The sequence below is a fragment of the Ornithodoros turicata genome, chromosome 1 (genome assembly GCF_037126465.1).
Source record: "Ornithodoros turicata isolate Travis chromosome 1, ASM3712646v1, whole genome shotgun sequence".
NCBI classification, from domain to species: domain Eukaryota; kingdom Metazoa; phylum Arthropoda; class Arachnida; order Ixodida; family Argasidae; genus Ornithodoros; species Ornithodoros turicata.
This window is the reverse complement of record NC_088201.1, coordinates 180,625,005-180,646,325: the sequence shown is the minus strand read 5'-3', so window position 1 is coordinate 180,646,325 and position 21,321 is coordinate 180,625,005. Positions and strand designations below refer to the sequence as shown.

At 44.7% G+C, this 21,321-nt stretch overlaps 1 protein-coding gene across 2 annotated transcripts in view; it reads left to right on the top strand.

Annotated features, from left to right (window-relative positions):
* LOC135378850 (uncharacterized) overlaps nucleotides 1–10,835 on the top strand; it is a 61,842-nt gene extending 51,007 nt beyond the window's left edge. Inside the window, exons 10-20 of one of the 2 annotated variants that reach the window (XM_064611987.1) lie at nucleotides 2,115–2,312; nucleotides 2,378–2,542; nucleotides 2,808–2,927; nucleotides 5,221–5,295; nucleotides 5,443–5,529; nucleotides 6,369–6,476; nucleotides 7,218–7,277; nucleotides 7,476–7,568; nucleotides 7,969–8,177; nucleotides 9,242–9,401; nucleotides 10,565–10,835. In XM_064611987.1, the coding sequence (XP_064468057.1) occupies nucleotides 2,270–2,312; nucleotides 2,378–2,542; nucleotides 2,808–2,927; nucleotides 5,221–5,295; nucleotides 5,443–5,529; nucleotides 6,369–6,476; nucleotides 7,218–7,277; nucleotides 7,476–7,568; nucleotides 7,969–8,177; nucleotides 9,242–9,401; nucleotides 10,565–10,686 (1,242 nt within the window). In that variant the 5' untranslated portion in view covers nucleotides 2,115–2,269 and the 3' untranslated portion in view covers nucleotides 10,687–10,835. Of the gene's footprint in view, nucleotides 1–2,114; nucleotides 2,313–2,377; nucleotides 2,543–2,807; nucleotides 2,928–5,220; nucleotides 5,296–5,442; nucleotides 5,530–6,368; nucleotides 6,477–7,217; nucleotides 7,278–7,456; nucleotides 7,569–7,968; nucleotides 8,178–9,241; nucleotides 9,402–10,564 lie in introns of those variants that run through there. The other variant, XM_064611988.1, reaches the window with a different exon arrangement.
* Nucleotides 10,836–21,321: the final 10,486 nt, after the last annotated feature.

The following is a 21,321-nucleotide window of genomic DNA, read 5'->3' as shown; positions in this document are numbered from 1 at the left end:
TGTTAAAGTAGCTGCATTCGTGTGCGATGCTCCCGCCAAAGCTTACGTGCTTGCAGTGAAAGGGCACTCGGGCTATAATAGCTGTACGAAGTGTACAACTGAGGGGGAATATATTGGAGACAGAGTATGTTTCCCAGAAATGAATGCACCATTGCGGACAGATGCGAGTTTTCGAGCTCATGAGCAGGAGGACCACCACATAGGCACTTCAAAACTGAAGGAGCTTCCCATTGATATTGTGCAACAGGTACCCTTAGAGTATATGCACCTTGTATGTCTCGGTGTGCAAAAAAAGCTCCTGTCAATGTGGTTCAAAGGAAGCAGAGGACACCGTCTCAGTCCTTCCCTTCGTGAGACCATCTCAGTGAAGCACGCGTCCCTAGCTTCCTTTGTTCCCGTTGATTTCTCTCGCAAGCCTAGATCTATCTGTGAACTTGACAGGTGGAAGGCTACGGAGCTACGGATGTTCCTTCTTTACACTGGTCCAGTCTCGCTAGCATCATCTCTTCCGAGAAATCAGTACAAACACTTTTTGGAACTGCATGTTGCTATTTCCATATTGGTGAGCCCCACGCTGTCTGAGGAACATGCAGATTATGCAGAGAAGCTGTTGCGCCATTTTGTCCAGAAGCATGCAGTCATATATGGCCAGGAGTTTGTCTCGCATAATGTCCACGGTTTGCTTCACTTGGTGGACGACGTCCGAAACCATGGTCCTCTTGACAGCTGGAGTGCCTTCCCTTTCGAGAGCTTCATGCAGGTCTTGAAAAGGTGTTTGCGGAAACCCGAAAGGCCTCTGGAGCAGCTGCATAATCGAATTTTGGAACAGAGGTGTATTCCTCCTGTTACTGCTCCTCGTACAAGTGACATCAGTCTTTCTCTTGAAATCAGGAATGGCTCAGAAGTGCCAACAGGGTGTATCGGCCCCCTTTATAGGCGCCTTGTGGTACCAGGCCGTTTTCACATTCAGAACAATTCACGGGACAGTACGTGCCTTTTGTTTGATGGAAGTTTTGTGAGGATCACAGCAATAGCCCGCAGTGCTTCTACAGAGCTTCCGTGTATTATAGGAAGAAAGTTCAGGTCTGCACAAGATCTGTATGTGTATCCCTGTGCATCATCCCTACTCGACATTCACGTTTTCTCAAAACCATCGTGTGTGCGCGTCTGGCCATTGGCTTCAGTTAGAATGAAGTGTATGCTATTGCCTTTCAAGCCTAACTCCTTTGTAGCTTTTCCATTGCCGCACACTGTAGAGCAGTAGTGCCGTTGAGCAGAAGGCTGTGTGTATCTGTGCCGTTTGATCAACTTGCAGTTTTGTTCCAAAATATCCTCACATACCTTAGTCTGGTTGTATATTCTTTCACTGTATTATACGCTATGGCAGTATGTCTCTTTTCATGACACAAAGAAAACTTTGGAGATAGCACGTGACGAAGTGTCTGTCCACTCAGAAAGGAGCAATAAGGGGGCATTCGCATGCAGGCCACAACGCTATGGTGAAAAAGATGAAGCAATGTAGTCCTCACGTGCAGTTGTTGTGGTACCTTCTTTGAGAGCGATCCACTGAGACTATTCTACGTGCACAAGGGAAAAGCTGAGGGACTGCGCGAAATACTGACCTACTTTCATAGCGTATTAACAGCAGCCTATACTTCAACAAGCACACAATCAGCAGGAACTTGCAAGTTGCACACAACCTTTGTTATGTATTTATTTCTTAGCCGCTTATTTCTCTGCTTGCTCATGTGAGACTTCACTGACGTCAAAACAGCACATTGTGAACCTGATCTATGATGGTCTTCCTGTTGCCAGCCTCTGCCTCTTTGAGAATGAGCATCTTGTTGTCCACACCAGCAATATATTGCACTATTCTGCAGCTTTCAGAGCACAACTTTGTCCCTATTTGTGCATGGACATCGTGTTCATTATCGCTGAAGTTCCCTAACAAGCCACTTTTCTGTTGGTCCTTTGAGACGACTTACCGTCCTCATCTATTGCAAAGCCTACACTTGCTGTTAGCCATCACAGTCACTTCATTATGCATTTCTTGATTATATAGGATTGGCATAGCATACACTCCGCTGTCTTAACTTGATTGTTGTTTCTGGCAGCCTCCACAGGATACAAAATTGTAAGATTCCCCAATGAGGACAACCAGGTGGCAGTCGTGCCATCCACATGGGTGGTCGGCACAGACTGTTTTTGGCCGCCAGAGAAGGAGGAGAAAAAGGTGGGATTCTATGTAAGGAAAAACAAGCCCCCTGGAATGCACTGGCGGTTTCTGGAGTGTGAGGAAATGGAAGCATATGGTATGCTCTTGACAGTGTAGGTTACTGTTGTGTGAATTCTAATGGCTGTTTGTTTTGTTCAACAGAAAGCTATGAGGAGGCACGAAAAATGCTCCCTATTGCCACAAACACCTCTGACCTCAATGGTGAGCTGGAGTATGGAAGGGGAAAAAGACGCAGAGTCAGAAGGTTGCTGTCGGACGATGATAGCCCTCCGCCTGTCACACCTCCCCGCCGCCGCCAACCAACATGTAAGCATTCGTACTGCGCTACGGCTGTCTGCTCTCTGTCCGTCCCTTTCTCTGTTTGAGTTCAAACCGACAGGCCTAAAAAATTGCTAACTCATTTTTACTGTGCTGGATAAGCTTCCGGAGTTCTCTTTGTGCCATTGCGGCAGTTAATTTTCATAGTGGCAATTAAAGCGCGTAACAAAGGGGGAACAAAGATGCCTTCCTGTGGTCTCATAATCTTTTTGGAAGCTTTATTTGGCTTTTTTTATTTGCTAATATTGACCAGGCAATGAAGGCCATGCAGCAAGCGAAAGGCACACCCAAAGGAGGAAGCATCTTCCTGAACTTTCAGATGAGGAGTACTCACTACCTGCAACCCCTCCTCCTCCTCTTCGTAAACAAAAACGTAAGAGTCATTTCTTATGGTTGCAGAGGCCCGTGAATATTACAGATATCTGGTTTGAATGGAATGTTTTACTGGTCCTTCACCAGCCCTCACTGTCATTCTGTCAGCTTGACTAGATTTGTGCTTGTGAACGAAGCGTACACCCTACTTTATGGTGTTTGTTGCGTCTGCATTGTGGCATGTTGAAAGAGCAAGCTAAAAAATGGTCAGTTTCAATGTATACAAGGATGCACTTCACACCTCAGTATGTTCACCACCAACTTCGACTGAGGTTCCGTCTGTCGACCAAGAGAGGCAGAGGCTCAGCCTCCCGATTGCAGGCCAATAGGAGGACGTGGAGGGTGGACACTTGCCCAAGCCTTCTGCACTCACCTAAAAGATGGACCTGTGTCAGCGCTCAGGAGTGACATGCATGTGACACGTGGTGGACTTTTTGTGGCGCCTGGACCTTGAGGCTGACCGGTGTTACTTAAATTTCTATGACACGGCGAAAGTGAACCACTACTGTTTAGTTTTGATGATAACGCTTTCGGGTGTTAATTTAACACACCGTACGTGCAGTATGGGTGAATGATTAAAAAGGAAAGATAGCTTTGTGATGGGAAAAACAAAAGCGCTGCTTATTCTACTCCTCACACTGAGCTGAACCATTTCAAATAATTGTCCTGCGTGTCTTGTCTTTTGTGTGTGGTTACTGAGTGTGTGCATTTTTTTGCCATTTATTTACACTAACTGCTGAACTGCGTCTGTACGAGGTTTGAATAATAATAATTCGGGGTTTACGTCGCGAGACAACTGAGATCATGAGCGACGCCACAGCGGTCGGTCTGTGGATTGCTTTTGTCCACCTGAGGGAACCCTCATGCATGAAAGCTCATCAAAGCTAAGCAACTTGTACCCTGCCACCAAGTTGCTGGCGTGCTCGGCTGGGTTCGAACCCGCGATCTCGAGATCAGAAGGCGAACACGCTACCGACTGACCCACCGAGGCCTCTGTACGAGGTTTAAACTAGTTAGACATTTTGCCCTTCTCTAACGGGTGAGCACTGCCTTAGCACACTGTTGTCATTCCTGATTATATAAAAAAAAAAATACGTAGAGAAATTTCATTTTGCAAAATGCTCCAGAACTATAAGGTTCTGCTCTGCATATTTGAGGACGTTACACAACATGTGAGCACACTGAATGCAAAGTGCACATGCGATGCTTATTCCCTTCCAGCATAATGCTCGCTTCATCTAGCACTGCATCTGTTGTTGTGGAGACAAAGATAGCGAAGCCAAGGGGTACCTTTTGTGCACTTAGTGCAAATAAATACCGAAAAGAGGCACACACTCAGTAACCTCTCACAAAAAACAAAACACACACGTACAGGTCATTTATTTGAAATGGTTCAGTTCAGTGTGATGAGTAGAAAGGAACAACTTCAACATGGTCACGAGCTGTTTAATTATCCAATGTGGCTGGGACGGGCCTAAAAGAAACTAGTGCCAAATCAGTCGGCCATCGTAGAGAAATGGAAACGAAACTCTCACAGGTGCCAGGAACACCTAACAGGTGAACTGGGACACGTCATTGTCATCTCTAATTTCATATATTGTCTTTTCTTTTTCATTTCAATCAATCGGCCATCCTGCACATATGTTGTGTTAAATTAACACCCGAAAGGTATAATTGTAGCACTAAACGGCAGTGGTTGTCTCCGTGTCATGAAAATTTAGGTCACGTCAGTCAGCCTCAAGGTTGAGGCGTCGCAAAAAAGCCGACCACATATATCATTACCTAGACCTGTCGCTGCACCACCTCTTAGGCGAGAACAAAGGCTTGGAAAGTGTCCATCCTCTCTGGTCTCCTATTGGCCCTCGTCCAGGAGGCAGAGCCTCTGCCGCTCTTAGTCAACAAGTGGAACCTCAGTTCCAACTTCTCTGAGCTAGTGTGTCCCTGTTAGAATAATGTTTGTCATTGAAGTACTTATCCTTTCTGTTTAACCCTTTTGTGTCACCTTATTTTGACATTGGTGCTTGCTTTCTCAATATGGTTACTGTTTTGCTGTTTAGAACACAAAGACGGTACACATATGCATTCTGCTTACTATCGTTTGCTTTGAGTTGAAATGCACAAAGAAAGTAGTTGAATCCAATGCATATAAATTATTCAAATGAAGACATTATAAGGAATTGGACGATAGCTGGATGATCCAACATGTTGTTGAGTCATTTTCATAATTGTTACTTGTGCCATGCCTGAAACTGTGTAGACAATGTGCTTCACAGCTTGTAGTACTGCCCTTGTAGGTGATAGCTACAATGCACGAAATGTGTTGAATTTTCACACATCCACTAGCCAGCCCTTGTCCCCCGTCATAAGACGTGAGTTATGATTTTGGCTCTTCTGGTTTCTTGAATGTCTCTGATGCTGAACTGTTTCATGACAGTCCCATTAGAAGAACTGAATTCTACGCAGTAGTTTAAATTTGTAGTTTGTGTTGCAAGCTTTTGTTTGTTTCCCTCCACCAGACACAAAGGATGTGCAGCGTTCAAGCTCCCAGTCAAGCCTATTTCATTTGGGAGGTTCAAGTAGAGAAGGCAGACAGAGTACAAACTGTAAGTTAAATTTAACATTTTGTCCACTACCTTTTTGCACGTTGTTTGGACATAATTTATGCTCATAGCACGTGTGGAATTTGAATCTCAACCTTTAGTGAAAGGTATTGCATGAAAAACCCTGCACGGGTGCTAAAAGTATTTTTGAGTAATTAATTTGTTTCTGTCTTCAAATTTCTTGCCTGTAGTAGCACAACCAGGCACTGTTTCACTTAGCTGTCAAACTACAATTACATGTTCATGGTTGGCACTGGAGTGATGAAAGACCAGGAAAGCGCAAACGAACCCTTACTTATGAGTCATGAGCGGGGATAGGGGAAGAAAAGGGTGTGCTGCTGCGTGACTCCGTGTGAGAAATTTGTAAATTGAAACTGATTAATTATTAAACAAAACATCAATTAAGGATTTCACATTTACCTGAATGTTGCAGTTTCAATGACACAGGTGCTGGGGCTGTCTCTTGTGAAATTAGAAAATCAAACTTTTCATCTAATTAATGAGGGTGCAAATGAGATTCTTCTTGTTGATATTGGCCCATACCCTAAGGATGGTAATACGAAGAGGGAGTCATTTTCTACCTATCCGACCGGAGGGCCTTCGTGAAATGTCTGATTTAGTCCTGGTTTCACCAATGGCAAATAACATTTGAACAGAGATCACCGGTTCCTTAACTTGAATACAATGCTTAACTCTGCTTTACTAAATAGGGGCATGTAGGGGTGACTGAAGCATTCATCGCGTCACCAACTAATGTTTGTGGAAAAAAAATTTCATTTGCCATTTTTTAATATTCTCATTTGTTGATTGTAGTTGGATCATTTGCTTATGCACTATTGCAGGGAAACCTGCCAGCAGAATGTTTGGAATATCTGCTGAGTTGCCAACTAGCCAGTCAAACCTTCGTGAATTGGACTGCAGCAATGAGTCTGGAAAACCCAGCAGTGACGGTAATTGCTTTTCAGTGGCTCAGCCAGTGTCGAACCAAAAATTTCAGGGTTCGGTCCAGGCTTAGGGATTTTACGTTTCGTTCAGGAGCGTAGAATAGCTGTTTGAACAGTTTATTCGGGTTCATAACGGTTCAGCACACTGCAGAAAAAGTTATACCATAATTCTTTGGTAATGTTCTTATTCGTTTTCCTGCTGCGTATCATCATGTATAGTGAGCTTCAAAATATCTTTAAAAAATGAATGAAAATCGAAGAGGTCAGTGTGGTCCTGATCTGCTGTCAAATCGGTCAGGACGTCTCTTATTACTACATAGTGCCTACTCTGTGGTGCTAAGATTGCCACAGGAAACATGATCCCCAGCTGGGACACCACCCTAACAATGACACAAAGTATCACCAAAACGATAGCACGTGTCATGTAGCCCACTTGTGTGTACATTGAAATTTGAGTAAATGCTTGGAGCACATTAGTTAGTTGTCGCCCTGGAATAGGGTGTCCTCTTTCACACCTTTCAAATTATCCTTGTCCAAAAAGGGAAAGAGAATGTGATCAGTTTACCAAATCTGTTCAGAAGAATACTTTTCATTAGTACTTCACATCCAATGTGGCAGGAAAATAGTGTTCTATTCGGGCAAATATAGCGGTTCAGTTAAAGTTCAACACCCTGGGTTCAGCATTGAATGTGTTTGCTCGAGCATTGATCAATGTGTTGTGACATCCTTGGTTTCATTCTAATGTAGGTGATGAATCACCTGGAGCTTCGGAAATCTGCGCGCCTGGAAGAACACAAAACTTTTCTGGTATGTGTCCTTGAGGACATATTTGCATTTCTGGATAGCTGTGATCACTGTTCACCCAAACACTGTTTTGTATGTGTCTGTTCGTAATATGAACCAAGCCTCGCACAATCAGCATGCCCAATTAATCAGCGTGCAGCTGTATGTCAGAATTTCACGCTTCAAGTGCATTGCTGTTGCAACCACCACAATTGCTTTCAGGAAAAAGGTCCTCCGCACTTCTTAAGTGCACAGAGTCAAGGCCTCCTGGGAGTTGCACCACTTCATTTGCACAGCCATCAACCAACACCCCAGGTCAGTAACTTCTGCAAGTGCATATGGAACTGTGACAATACCAGGAGAATGCATGACAATAACGTAAAGGAAATGGGGACGAAAAGACATGCAGGTGTGAATCCTGCTCTCCTTCATGCCAGTGATGGATCCACCCCCCGCCCCCCTCAAAAGAAGAAAGAATGTCAGTTTATACATTGGATTTCCGTACTAAGCACCTTCACGCCCCCCCCCCCCCCATGGGTCTGAATCTGCCTCCGCTTCATGTTCTACAGTATTTTAGGCCAGCCGACATATGCTTCTTCATCATGTTTTCATTGTTTGCTTGATTGTAGACAGCAGGTAATCTGCAGAAATTGCTCTGCTGATCCATTGAAGTGTCAATCTGACAGTTTTTGCACACATGCTTTTAATTTTGTAGAGTTCGAGAAGAAAGTGTTGCGCAGCCTCCACATCATGTCATTGCGGCTTCTAGAGCACTCCGACCAGCTGGACATAATGTTGTCATATTTGCAAGAACCCAAAGAGACAGACGAGTCAAACATCATTACACGTCCATTTGTTGATGTTGAAAGTTTCGTGAAGTTTGATGAAGAACTGCAACACTCTCACAAGAAAAAGGAACAGCTGGTATGTTCTATCATATCATAGTTAAACGTATGACATGTTGAACGTGACAAGCGACTGGACATGTGCAAACAGTGCTTTTCAGATCGAAGTGAATAGTGACAGCTTTAGTTAATACCTGGACCTTCTCTTCATATACGAAGAGAATGGTCATGAAACCGAACAGTATTAATGTAGAGAGACAGTGGTCACACAAGCTGCTGCATGTTAGTTCAATCGATGTACAAGGGTAGTTCTTGTATTCGCCAGCGCTTTACGAACACTATCACATTCAAGCCATTTCGGAATGCTTTGTGTTCATTCAATGAGCACTCAGAAGCTGCTGTACTTTTCTTTCTGTTGTGCGGCGCTTTCTGGCTTACACACGGAGCGACGGCATAGCTGTATTGTAAGCTTTGTTGCTGTTTTAGCTTTGGAAATATTCAGATATATTTGGTTTGGAAGGTGCATTCAGCTTGATTCAAATTGAGTACAACAGTATTCGCTACAATATTTGAAAAAAATTTAAAAACATTTGTGCAGCAGTACGAATGACAAAATACTAGATATCGCATTGACAACGGCTAGATATTTGGAGCTTTCTGATTCCTGCTCAGCGAAATGTGCCAAACTTTTTAAATGGAAAAGAGCAAAAGCTGTTGGAGATCTGGCAGTAAATGAAAGAAAATGAACCAACTTCAGCTAAATATCAAGACATATTGGCTGCTTTTCGTGCGAGTGTGTTTTTATACAGTGTATCGCTTGCTGAGTGTTACAGCATCCCAGCGTATGATCATGGGCGACAGACAGTATGTCAGCGCAAAACTGTAGATGATCAGTGTATTTTTATTTTTTCATTAGAGCCTGTGTTTGAAGAGCCTTTACTTTACGCATCTATAATGTACTACATTTCAAGTGAAGCCTTTCATTAATTGTTGGTAGCTCTTATTTCACTGTACAACACAGTTTCAGCCTACAACACTCGATGACTGCTATACTTACTCGTGCACATCAATAAGCCTACGTAAATGTCTATTGCACGATATCCACTGTACAGTCAGTCTTATACTTAACACGCTCTTCCGCAGCAGCGACAGATGATAAAAATTGGGGGCACAAGCAGTGGAGACAGAGCCAGACGCATCCTCTACAAAATAATTGCAGATGAGGTGGCCCAGCAATTCAACTGGACAGGGGCAGGTGGCAAAATGAAGTTCAGTTCATTAGAGTGCTGCAACGTGATGTGTAGTAAGTATGGCTTACAACATATAACTAGGAAGTGATTTTTTCGGGTTGAACTCAGTTCCTCCCGCTTATTCCCCCGAAGTGACCTCCAACCTGTGTTAAACCCGATTTCTTCTTGAATTCCATTAACTATGAAATCCTCAAGTGACATTTCCACTAAAGACGAACAAAGGATGCCACATGCTACACATGTAGGAATGGGTCACTTACGTTCGCTATGCCTTCTATGCGTCTGTGCCTTTGGGGAATAGTGCTGCTAAGTCACCTACACACACATCCAAAAAAAGGGGGGAATGACTTAATAGACAAGAGGAGAAACAAAAACACCCGAACGCACAATTATCGCCCGATTTTTCCCTCCTGAATCTGAGAAAGGCATTTAACCCAAAATGTTATGAATAGCAGAGCGTCAAGATGGCAATGGTTTAATGAGAGAATGACAATGCGCATGACATGCCCCTTGTCATCGTCATTGCTACAATATAACACCTGCATTTAGTAGAAAAATCATGAGTATGTGATCTTCATATGTTTTAACCACACGGTACTGTTGGTATGATTCATTTTTGTAAATACCTGATGTTGTGCCAGTGACCTACATGTTTAGAATCACTGCTTTGCTTAATAAGCCTATGTAAAATTTATTTCCACTCCCGTTAAGATGAACTCGCTTTGTACGAATTCTCCGATATGCCAATGTGCTGTCATTGTAAGGCTCCTTGGTTGTGTCCCACAGACACTGGCAGTTTTGTGCACTCCTGTGAAGCTCAACTTACTAACCTTACTTACATGTTTGTGTCGTCCATGTTTTGTAGCCGGCCTGGGCAAATTCTTATTATTTATGTCATTACTACCATTTCTCACAAGGCAAATAGCTCTTTGCACACCAGAAGAAAAGCTGTATTTCAGGGTGTGTGGATGTTTTTGCCATCTGAATGTGTATTTTAAGTACCACAATGGTTGGAGGATGCTCAGCTGGTGAACTGTCAGCTTGAGGGCACTGGTAATAGGGATGGTAAAATAATTTGTCTTTCCTTATATTTCTTATAGTTTCCTTCACTTTCCTTACTTACTTCACTTCAAAAATGCTATGTACAGCTACCCTTCTGTTCTGTGTATGCCTGTGTAGTACCTGCACCTCACGCACAATGTGTTGATCCTCCTAGGTGCTATCAGCAAAGCAACAAATGAAGGGACACTCGCCGAAGCAGAGAAAGCAATACAAACGTGGCTGAGGCATGCACGCGAAAGGCTGAGCAAGAAAGCAGCAAAACAGCGTACAGCATAGTGGTTCTACTCCTCCAACCTCATCAAGAGAGTTCAGGAAACACTGAAGAGCTTAGTGCAGCTGGACTGAATGGTTTTCACATTGTTCTCACATTGTTGTCTTATATGTACAGGTCCCGACAAAAGTTTACGGAACACGCGAGCGGTGTATTTTCTCCTCTGTACGACACCCTAGCGGCAAGCGGAAGCTGGCGAAATCAGGCCAGTTCACTGCCTCAGAGGGGTGGACAACTGCGCTCTTAGCGACACACAGCGGGAATTTCGGTATGATTACTGTTGTATGTGCCGGCGAAGTGAGTTGGATTTAACTGTTGTGCTCGTCAACAACTCGTGACTCAACATCAGTTGTTTATCAATCAATCAATTATGAATGCCAGAGTTCAATTTTTGTATCAGCTCGTCACGCGTCGTCCATAATAAACTAACTGTATACAGGATATATTTCTTTCTCTTGTCTACATATCACGGCTTTCCAATAAAAGCAATACACCTTAAAGTGTTGCCACCATGATTCATACTTGTTATCACGATGATAGCGGCGAGCTCCCTGTCTCAACAATCGCTGAATCACGTGTTGTTGGCGAACACAGCAGTAAAATCCAACTCACTTTGGGGCACATGGGCACATACAACAGTAATCATACCGAAACTACCGCTGTGTGTCGCCAAGAGCGGAGTCGGCCACCCCTCTGAGGCAGTGGACTGGGCTGATTTCGCCAGCTTCCGCTTGCCACTAGGGTATCATACCGAGGAGAAAATACACCGCTCGCGTGTTCTGTAAACGTTTGTCGGGACCTGTACGTGTATACACAAGTCCCGCAATGCATCTGCATTTTTTATAGCTTGGAAAACGTGAAGCCAGGGCTTTTTCTGCATTATTCTTAAGCGTGCTGCAAAAATTTGTTTTGTGAAAAGTGAAGTGAAATGTTCAGGAAACACTGGAAAAATTTTTATGTGGCTGTTATGTTGTACAAAGTGGATCTTTCATTGTTTTTCCATACTTTAACTACAATTTTGAAGATCTGTATGTGTATATGCGATTTCTGCCACATATATACTTCTGTGATATTTATAGCTTAGAGAACATATGTCAAGCTGTGTGGAGCACTAGTCATTGTCCAGCTTTAATGATACTACAAGGCAATTTTGATTTCTGTAGGTAAGGAAGATTTCATTGGCTGTAGTATGGGATAGGATGTGTGACGAAAGTAAAACAAGAAAATGAGTGTGCTGGTCCTGCCTTTCCAAAAGTAACTGCTACTAACATCATGCCTTTATCCATCTCTCTATGACAGTCACACGTACGTCGACCACTGAGTGCACGGAAAACGTGGAGCGTGTCCAGCTTAGCAGTGCCAGTCAATTTCCTACCCTGAAATCAACATAGCTGAATGTAATTATGCAGCATACATCATAATTTGTTATAATATGCAGCGGTCAGTTCCACAAATTCTACCAGAGACCAGTTCCTCAGAAAAAGTTTCGCTAGCAGGTGAGTTCACCTAGGAGTGCCTCCGCACACCTCGCCCCTTTGGCAGCATGCTTTCCCCTGTTCTCTCACACCCATTACCGCTGGCTAAGGAAGTGCACTTCATGCTTACATTTGGTTCTCAGTGACGATGGATAACCATTTCAGATGTTTCCAAACTGGCTGCTGCCAGAGTACACCTTCTATTACATAGACCCTTGTGAGACATCTGAAACTGCTATCCGTCATCACTCAGAACCAAGTCTAAGCATGATGTCTACTTCCTTAGCCAGCGCGGCTGTAGTGCATTCCTAGCAACGGGTGAGAAATAACAGGTGAAAAGCATGCCGGGAAAGGGGCAAGGTATGCGATAGGTACTACTACGTAAGCCATGGATATGCCTGGAGATAGCGTGTCCACCGCTGACGAAACTTTCTGTGAGAAACTAGTCTCTGGAAGAACTTGAGGAACCGACCGCTGCATATTAATAATGGATTACAATGCACCTTGCATAATTACATTGAGGTATATAGCTTTCAAGGTGAAAATCAAGTGGCGCTGCTAAACTAGACGTGGTCTGAAATGGTTATGGATGGATGCATTGCAAACTCTGACCCATACCCTGTCACGACTGACTTTGTCATGCCGAGATAGATAAAGGCGTTTTAGTTTTGTTACACGATATCGTCGCATGTACTGCAGCCAACGCACCTTGTCAATAACTGTCCCCTTCAAGGACTTTTTTACATTCCTTTAAACAAACTGTAAAAATTTTTTTAACGAAAAGTGAAGTGTTCAGGAAACGCTAGACTTACTTTCTTTTTATTTTTATTCCTTTTTAATATTCTTGGCAGCTGGTATTGTATTGTATACCTTTCATACTTTTTTGCAGATTTTCACGTGTACCATTTCGAACGTGTGGATGCATATATGCAAGTGATATTTCTGTGATATTTGTACCTGAGAGAACTTACGTCAAGCCACGTCGAGCACCTCTTTGTAGCGTATATTTACAATGACATTTTTTCCACATTTTAATACTTCTTAAATACTCAACAATTTTGCTGGAACTGTTTTCTGTGCAATAAAAAACATTGAAATGGATCCACTGTCTCAACTCTGACATAGTTGGTGGCTATTTTATAAGTGTGCTCATTCAAAAAGGGATATAAATAGAAAATAATGGTTCATCCTAGAAGTGCTCTAGCACTGTCCTGAAGTTGTCCTCACGTAGCGTCTGGGGATGCTCTGAGGATACCGTGGGGACGGTATATAGTGCCAAAATGACATGTTGAGGATGATTTGAGGATCAGATTCACTCTCCTGGGGATGTCATCCCTGTCCATGCATGATGTTCTTAGGATATCCCTGGGATGACAGTGTGTTGTTGGGGACATGTTAAGTGGTTTGGTTTAAAAATGATGAGAGCTACAGTGTGTAGCGAAATATGTTCACATTTGCCCGTTCTGCTCTATAATATTCTTGCAAAATATATGGGTGCAAGGAAATAAAAGGAAAACGAAGTGAATTCACTCTTGTATAATGATCGCTGCGCAGAAGCACGGCACCGTTTTCTTCGTGGATGTATAGCGAATGTGCATTCCTTTCTTTTTTTTTGGTTCGCGCCGGCCGAGTGGCGATATCCTATTACATCCGGAACTAGGACCTATTGTTTTGCGTTCGCATACATGGGTGTGCCTTCTTTTGACGATGGTAGGATAATTATTGACCTGAGGAATAAAATGGATTTATGTGGTTGTGAAAATAGACTGTGTTTGTGAGTATGGAAATGTGGGTGTATGTGTGTGTGCGCGCGCGCGCTTTTCTGAACCAGGGACCCCACTTGACAAGTAAGTGCCATGTGCTTGCCTTTTCGTGTGACACGAGTGATACATTTATGTACTATTGCGTGAAATAGTGGTTTAAAAAATAATTGTTATCGCGTTTGCATTGTAATCTGTTGGATTGGACGAACGTTTTTAATGGAATTACCACGCGACCCTGGTGAAGTCCTTGATTTGGGCGGGATATTTTAGGAGTTCTGCACGCGGATCCTGATGCGCTGCATTTGATATGCCTTCCTGAAGCGGTGTGCTTTGTTCTTACCGTGTGGTTCACTCCAATTCTATCAGTAGAAGTGAATAGGAGTGTTTTGTTTGTTCGTTAGTATGTGTCTGTCACGCTCGTAGCTGTGTTCAAGCTTAGTTTTCTTGGTAAGAATTCTGACTTTACCGTATTAAGCTGTCCGAGAAGAAGTGACTTTCCCTTCTCGCTTCCGGGATGTGTACCCTGCTTCTGTGCTTTCTTTACGCAGGGATAACGCGACTGTGCATGTAGCATTATGCAATAATTATCTGATAGCAGAAATGGGTATCTTTGTCTCAGTTTATTAGCGTGTGTCTCGTTATTTTATTTTTTTTTCTCTTATAGCTATGCGAACAAAAGTGCGTGTAATTTTTCGCTGCTCTTTCTTATTTTCTCTACTTTTACGCAGAAAAAAGCCTCCTGGTAAAAGCTGAATAGTGTTCTATCAGTGGACGTGGGGTTGTTTGTTTGATTTTGTTGGGTGTTCGATATCTTGATGAAGTAAGCAGTGCTTAATTTTGCAGTCATGGGTTTTTGAGCAGAAATGCTGGTATCTGAGCACGGAGTAGAAATTCCTATATTTCTCTACTACCTAAGAAAATTTGTGCGTCGTTTTACAAGCAGACCGCGTTTAGTTTACGCGAAATAGAAAAATGAAGTTGTGTATGCTCTATGATTTTCTGTCGCAGGCTTAGGCCTTTTCCCCGATGAGCAGTATTTTGTATGTGATGTCGCATGTCTGGACTTGTTCAGTAGTGTCTTTCTTGCTGCAATTTTTACCCTTAGCTAATATCTCGTTGCTGTCATGTTGTGGTAGCCGTTGAGTTTCGTAGCGATAAGCGGTGATTCTCCGATTATTCCTGAGCGGTTCGACTTAACCCTTTCCCTGCTCACTTAAGAAAATTTGTGTATCCCTGTCCTGTGCTTTATTTATGCAAGGGCAATGCGACTGTGTATGTGGCATTTTACAAGAATTATCTGGTGGCAGAAATGGGTGTCTTTTTCTCAGTTTATTAGCGTGCGCTACGGTTTCTTGCAGTTACAGCTATTGGGGCAAAAATGCGTATAATTTTTCGCGGTTCTTTTTTTTCTTTCACTGCTTTTACTCCGAATGTAAGTGAGGGGAAAAGTCAGCATCCAGGTAGAGCAGAAGAAAGCCGCTCGGCAAAGGAGAGTTCATGAGAATTGAATTTGTTCGTTTTTTGTTAAATGTTGTTGAGTGTCAGTATTCACTTTGCTTGATATGTTGATGGAGTAAGCTGTATGCAGTTATAAGTATTTGTGCAGAAATGCTGGTATGTGAGCGTGGAGGAGAAATTCCAATAAAATCCCTCTCCTTGTGCATTCCTGAGCTGCTGTGCGCGCGCGCGCATGTGTGCTCTTTTCCTGGTTTGTGACGTCGTCATGGCATGTTGGGGCTTGTTTAGCAGCGTTGCAATTTTACCCGCCGTTATTATCTTGTGGTTATCTTGTGTTAGCCGTTGAGTTTCGTAGCGATGTCCGGTGACTCTGCTATTATTCCTGAGCGCTCTGTCTTAAGCCTTTTCCCGTTCTCGCTTAAAGGAATTCGTGTGCCTTTGTCCTGTGCTTTCTTTACGAAGGGACAATGCGGCTGTGTATGCAGCATTATGCAAGAATTATCTGATACCAGACATGAGTGTCTTTTTCTTAGTTTATTAGCATATGCTTCAGTTTTTGAATCCATAGCAATTCCAGCACAAGTGCGCGCAATTTTTGCTGCTCTTTTCTCAAATCACTGCTTTTGCGCAGAAGAAACAACAACTACTTTATTTTCAGAAGGAGAGTGGGGAGGTTCATCGCCGGAGGCGATACTCTACCCCATTGCTGGTGGGGATGTGGGGTATAAAATACAGAGCCCCCTCACAATAACGATCGGAGTCCGATGGTGTCCAGAAATGTCAAAATGGCGTTGAGCGCTGATCGTTGCTGGGCTGGATTGGGCCAGGGACCAATCAGTTTCGAGAGGGAGAAGGGGCGAGAGTCGGACAGTGAGGTCCGGGAAGGTTGGTAGTGAGGCAATGAAGAAGAATGTGTGCCAGATCCTCTAGAGCACCACAGTAGCAGCAGTTGGGAGAGTCAACTTGTCTCAAGCGGTAACGCCACTGAGCTGTAAAGGCCACATCGAGTCGCATTCTGTGGATTAATGCAGCATCTTGACGAGAAGTGTTTCGTAGCATGCGGAAAGGGAGCGTTGGATCAGCTCTGCCCAACATACATGGGAGGAGAATGTCGGTTGTCCATTGGCGGGAAGCCAGGGGTGTCACGAGGCGTCGCAGAATAGAACGACAGTCCCCTCTCAGCAGAACAATACTGGTCCGTTCCCGATACCAGAGTGCTGCTTCTGCTGCGCTGTCGGCCTGCTCATTACCCACGACACCACAATGGGCTGGAACCCACTGGAGAATTAGCCTATGGCCTGCTGCGTAGACAGTTTGGTAAGCCATTAATACATCTATGACCAGGGGTGCGGATGGGCCTCGTATGCCGGAATTTTCAATTGCGTGAAGTGCGGATTTGGAGTCTGTGAAAACTGCCCACGCCCGCGGGGTAAAGTCAGCGATGTGTTGTAGAAAGAAAAGGATAGCATAGAGTTCTGCAGCTGTTGAGGAGGTCGGATGTGAAAGGCGTCGTCCTTGCACTTCGCACCCGGATGGTATGACGAATGCTGAGGCGGTCTTGTTGTTTCGGGATGCGCCGTCTGTATATGGTGCCGTGAACGTAAAAAACTTATCGTCTACCAGAGCATGAAAATGGGCTCGAAGGACTTGAGGGGGAACCTGATCTCTGCTTTCCAGAAGGCTCGGAAGGCTTAAGAAAGTCGGCGGTACCGGCAGAGACCAGGGCTTACCGGCTTGCGGCGGTATAATGTCCTTAGCTATGAAGCCGGTGAGAGTCTGGCGTGTCCTCTGCGCTACTTGATAGAAGTCACTTACAGGGCGGCATCGGATTTTCCTGAGGAGCGGGTGGTGGGGAATGTGATCTCGCAAACATAGGAAGTGCCGAGCCGTTCCACGTTCACGTAGAACCTCAACTGGTAGTTCACCAGCTTCAGCCAGGACTTGCCGTGTTTCAGCCATTCTTGGAACTCCGAGGCAGCGACGAAGGCTTCGAGCAAACAGGGACCGAAGTGTATTTAATGATGTTGTTGTTATCCTGTGCAGGATAGGAAGGCTGTAAAGCACAGTCGCCCTCACCAACGCCGCGTGAACTGCGAGCAGGGAGCGCTGATCACAGCCCCATCCTGAGCCAGAAAGATGTTGAATTGCGGGGAGCCATCGCTGCACTTTAGATTCAAGGTGTTTAATGTGGCGAGCCCAACGCAAGTCCGAGTCGATTACCACGCCAAGGAAGCGGTGGAAGCAGACCGGCTCAAGCTTCTTGGCGCCAACCCAAAGAGGGAAATTGGCCGTAGCTTTGCGCGTGAAAGGGAGCTCGACGCACTTTTCGGGGGAACGGTCCATCAAACGGTGCGTGAGGTACGTGTATACATTATTTAAAGCGAGCTGCAGGCGGCGCTGTACGGCTGGGCGTGACTTTCCTACTGTCCAAAGGACGACGTCATCGGCATACGCGGAAAAGGACACTTTGCGAGGAATTACTGATTGTTGGCTGGCCATCACCACGTTAGAGAGTGTCGTGCCGAGAATGCTTCCTTGGGGGCTCCTTGTGAAACAGGATGCTGAGGGCTTTTGCCTTGGGACGTACGGACAGTGACAGTTCGGTCCGTAAGGAAGTCTTCGAGCCAGATGAAGAGCCGACCGGTTACCCCAAACGAGCGCAAGGCGTGCAGCACACAAATGTGCGAGACGGTATCATATGCGCGCTTGATGTCGAGGAAAACCGATCGGACGATCCGCTGATGTGCACAAGCATGTTGGACTTATAGAGACTAGGTCGAGAACTGGATCCATGGAGCTTCGGTGGCGACGAAATCCAGCCATTTCTTGAGGGAACGCACGTTGTTTTTCGAGCCACCAGTCGAGGCGATCAAAAACCATTCTCTCCATCAGTTTTCCCATACAGCTTGTCAGGCTCACTGGGCGAATAGGGCATTTGGGGGCTTGCCTGGTTACAAGATGTGAACAACCAATGCCTCCTTCCAGGTAGGTGGTAAAGATCCTTGTTGCCAAGACGAATTATACACATGATGGAGAGCTTGGAGTGACCGTCCGTCAAGGTTTCGCAGTGCGGCATAGGTGATGTTATCGGGTCCCGGGGACGAGCCGGCGTTCACAAGCTTCAACGCTGCCTTGAGCTCGATTAATGTGAAGTCTCGGTCCATAACTTCCGGTGGACGAGGCTAGTCTTGGTGAAGTTGAGCAGTCAAAGTGTGGACAAAACTGCCATGTAACGGTGTCGTTGAGGCAGCCGCAGGTGTGGTTATAGTACCACACAGACGTCTGTCGCTAGCGTGTTTTCGTCTAAACCCTTAACGATAGCCAAGGCCGCGAGAGGATTCTTTTGAGGGGTCCCCCCCTTGAGAGATCGGATTGTCTGCCACATCTTCGAGGCCGGCTGAAATGGTGAAAGATTGTGACAAAAATTACGCCAACGCTTCCTGTTCTCTTTCTTAAGTGCTGGTGTTACTTTAGCTTTCATCCGGCGGTATTCCACAATATCTGTAAGTTGCCCTGTCTGGCGAGCCGTTCTTTCTGCTCGGCGACGTAATACCCTAAGGTGGTTAATTGCTGGAGAATGACCGACATGTCCTGTTCCCCTTTTAGACATAACCACCGCGTCCTGAATACCGCGGGTAATTGCTTGTGAGAGGCCCTGTAGGGACATACCGATGTGCACAGATGTTCTAAGGCCCTCACGAAAAAGTCTCCAATTTGTGAAAGAAACCATTCCAGTAGTTGCTGAGAGGGGGAGTGTGTCGACGTCCGTAGCGCACGACAGGTGGCGAATTATGTCGGTTGAGCACCACGAGAGGTCCAATACATCGAGTGACGTTGGGGATCGCATGTATTTTGGCTCTCGATTGTTCAGCTGGCACATGTTATTATTCTCCATTGCCTCCAACAACCTACTTCCTCAACCGTCCGTCCTTCGGCTTCCCAAGGTCGAGTGATGGGCATTGAAATCACCCAGCACGAGTGCCGGGGCTTCCAGAGAATCAAGTAGGCGTTCGAGGTCACTCCACGGGACCTGCACTGCGGCACGTATATAGATACTGACAACCGTTAACAACATGGGGCCAAGGCGGATTTTACAGGTGACATAGTCATAAGAGCGATGACAAACTATCCCGATGGGCGCAGCAACGAGGTCATTTCGAACGTATAGCGCTGTTCTGCTCTCACAGGATTGATGAGATCGATAGATTGTGTATCCATTAACGCGATGTATAGAATTCATCCCTTGTTCGCACATAGCTATGAAAGGGAACTTGTACTGTTGTAGATGTAATTTAAAATCAGGGAGCTTGTTACCCAGGCTTCGAGGATTCGATTGCTTCGCCATGGCCTTTCTATGCAATGCTGTCATGCTGATGCAAAGATAATGCCTCCAGTGCCAGAAGCGCTTGGACCTCGGGCAGTTGCGACGCACCAGGAAAAGCAGAGACAATAGCCTTAACGGCAGCGAGTACCGCTGAAAAGAGTCCCAGAGAAGGCACATGTTCAGGGGCTGATGACGGTAACTGTCTCCTCGTGCCTGCCGGTTCCGTCACACTGGCGTAAGTGTGCGAAATCTGCCTTGATGGATGAAGAGGCGGTGGGTGGCTGCTTGTGATGGGCTCGCATGGTAAAGCTGAATTCATGAGAAGTGGGTTTTTCTGCTTGCTTGTTAGATATTGTTAGGAGCTCGGTATGTTGAAGAAGTAAGCTGTTATAGGTATTCCTGCAGAAACGCTTGCATCTGAGCGCAGAACAGGAATTCCTAAAGCACGGCACCCTCAGTGTAAATTAATTATTTTGGATGTGAGTCTGCTTCACTCCATGACAAGACCCGGTAGGCTGAAATGGGAACAGAGAAAAAATTGGAGCGCTTGATTAATAGCGATCCAGGTAACAGGGCAATTATCGTTTCCATAGAAAGTAGAATTTTAATAGGCTCCTAAAATTATAGTTTTGCAATAGTTTTTCTAAACTGCAATGCAAGATAGAAAATCATTAATATAGTGGGCATGCTATGACATCATATATCTGTTCCCATAAAGGCGTTCTGTCTTGTGCTTTGTCGTGCGCAAATGGAACTTTCCCCCAGGCCTTCGCGCCTTTTTGCTCGCAGGTGTAGCCTCAGACAACGAGTATACGAGCATAGAAAGTGTCATGTATTATATAAGCCTGGTGATGATGTTGAGTGGTCTCACTTATTATTTTAAAAGAGCAGTGATAGTTTACTGGTGTTGTGATTCTAATGACCATGATGAGCCTTTGGGGTGAAAATCGCTAAGATCAAGATTCGTGCACGGTGCTTTTTTGTTGAATTTTATTGTATAAGTGAACGTCATTAAGAGTCGGACAAAGGAAATAACCTTGAGGTTTAATAAATAATAGGAGTGTTTGTCTTTGCCGCTGTCTTCTTCAGACAGGATGTGATGACGTCACGCAGTATTTCAGGTGTCTGTAGCAATGCATTGACCGTTACTGGAAAAAAGTGTAGATATACAAAAATGTTGTGTGTTGTCCTGGACAGATTTATCATGAGCAGTGTTTTTGAATAAGAGGAGTGCATGTGCTTAGAAATGGTTTGATGCTGGTTTTCTGCTTTGTTCAAGTGTTGCTTTTTGCTTTTTCCCCCTTCTTGTCCGACAAACATGTGCTGACATGCCCAGACCTGTTCTGACATGCTTTCCTTCTACATGTAGTTTTTTCTTTTTGAAAAGAGATATTCTTGTCGATGTCGATAGTGCTGCCTTGAACGGGTGTAGAGCTAGAACGATTCTTAATAATTTTGTGATTCATTTAGTTCAGAGAGTAACCGCAAGGGGGACAGGTGTGTGACTTTATTCAGGAGGAACAAAGCGTCATTATTCAGTTAGCTGCCTGGCTCTCGGATGGGATGGACATGTCTTGCTGAACCATTATTTTGTTTTTTCTTGCACTCATAAGTCTCATT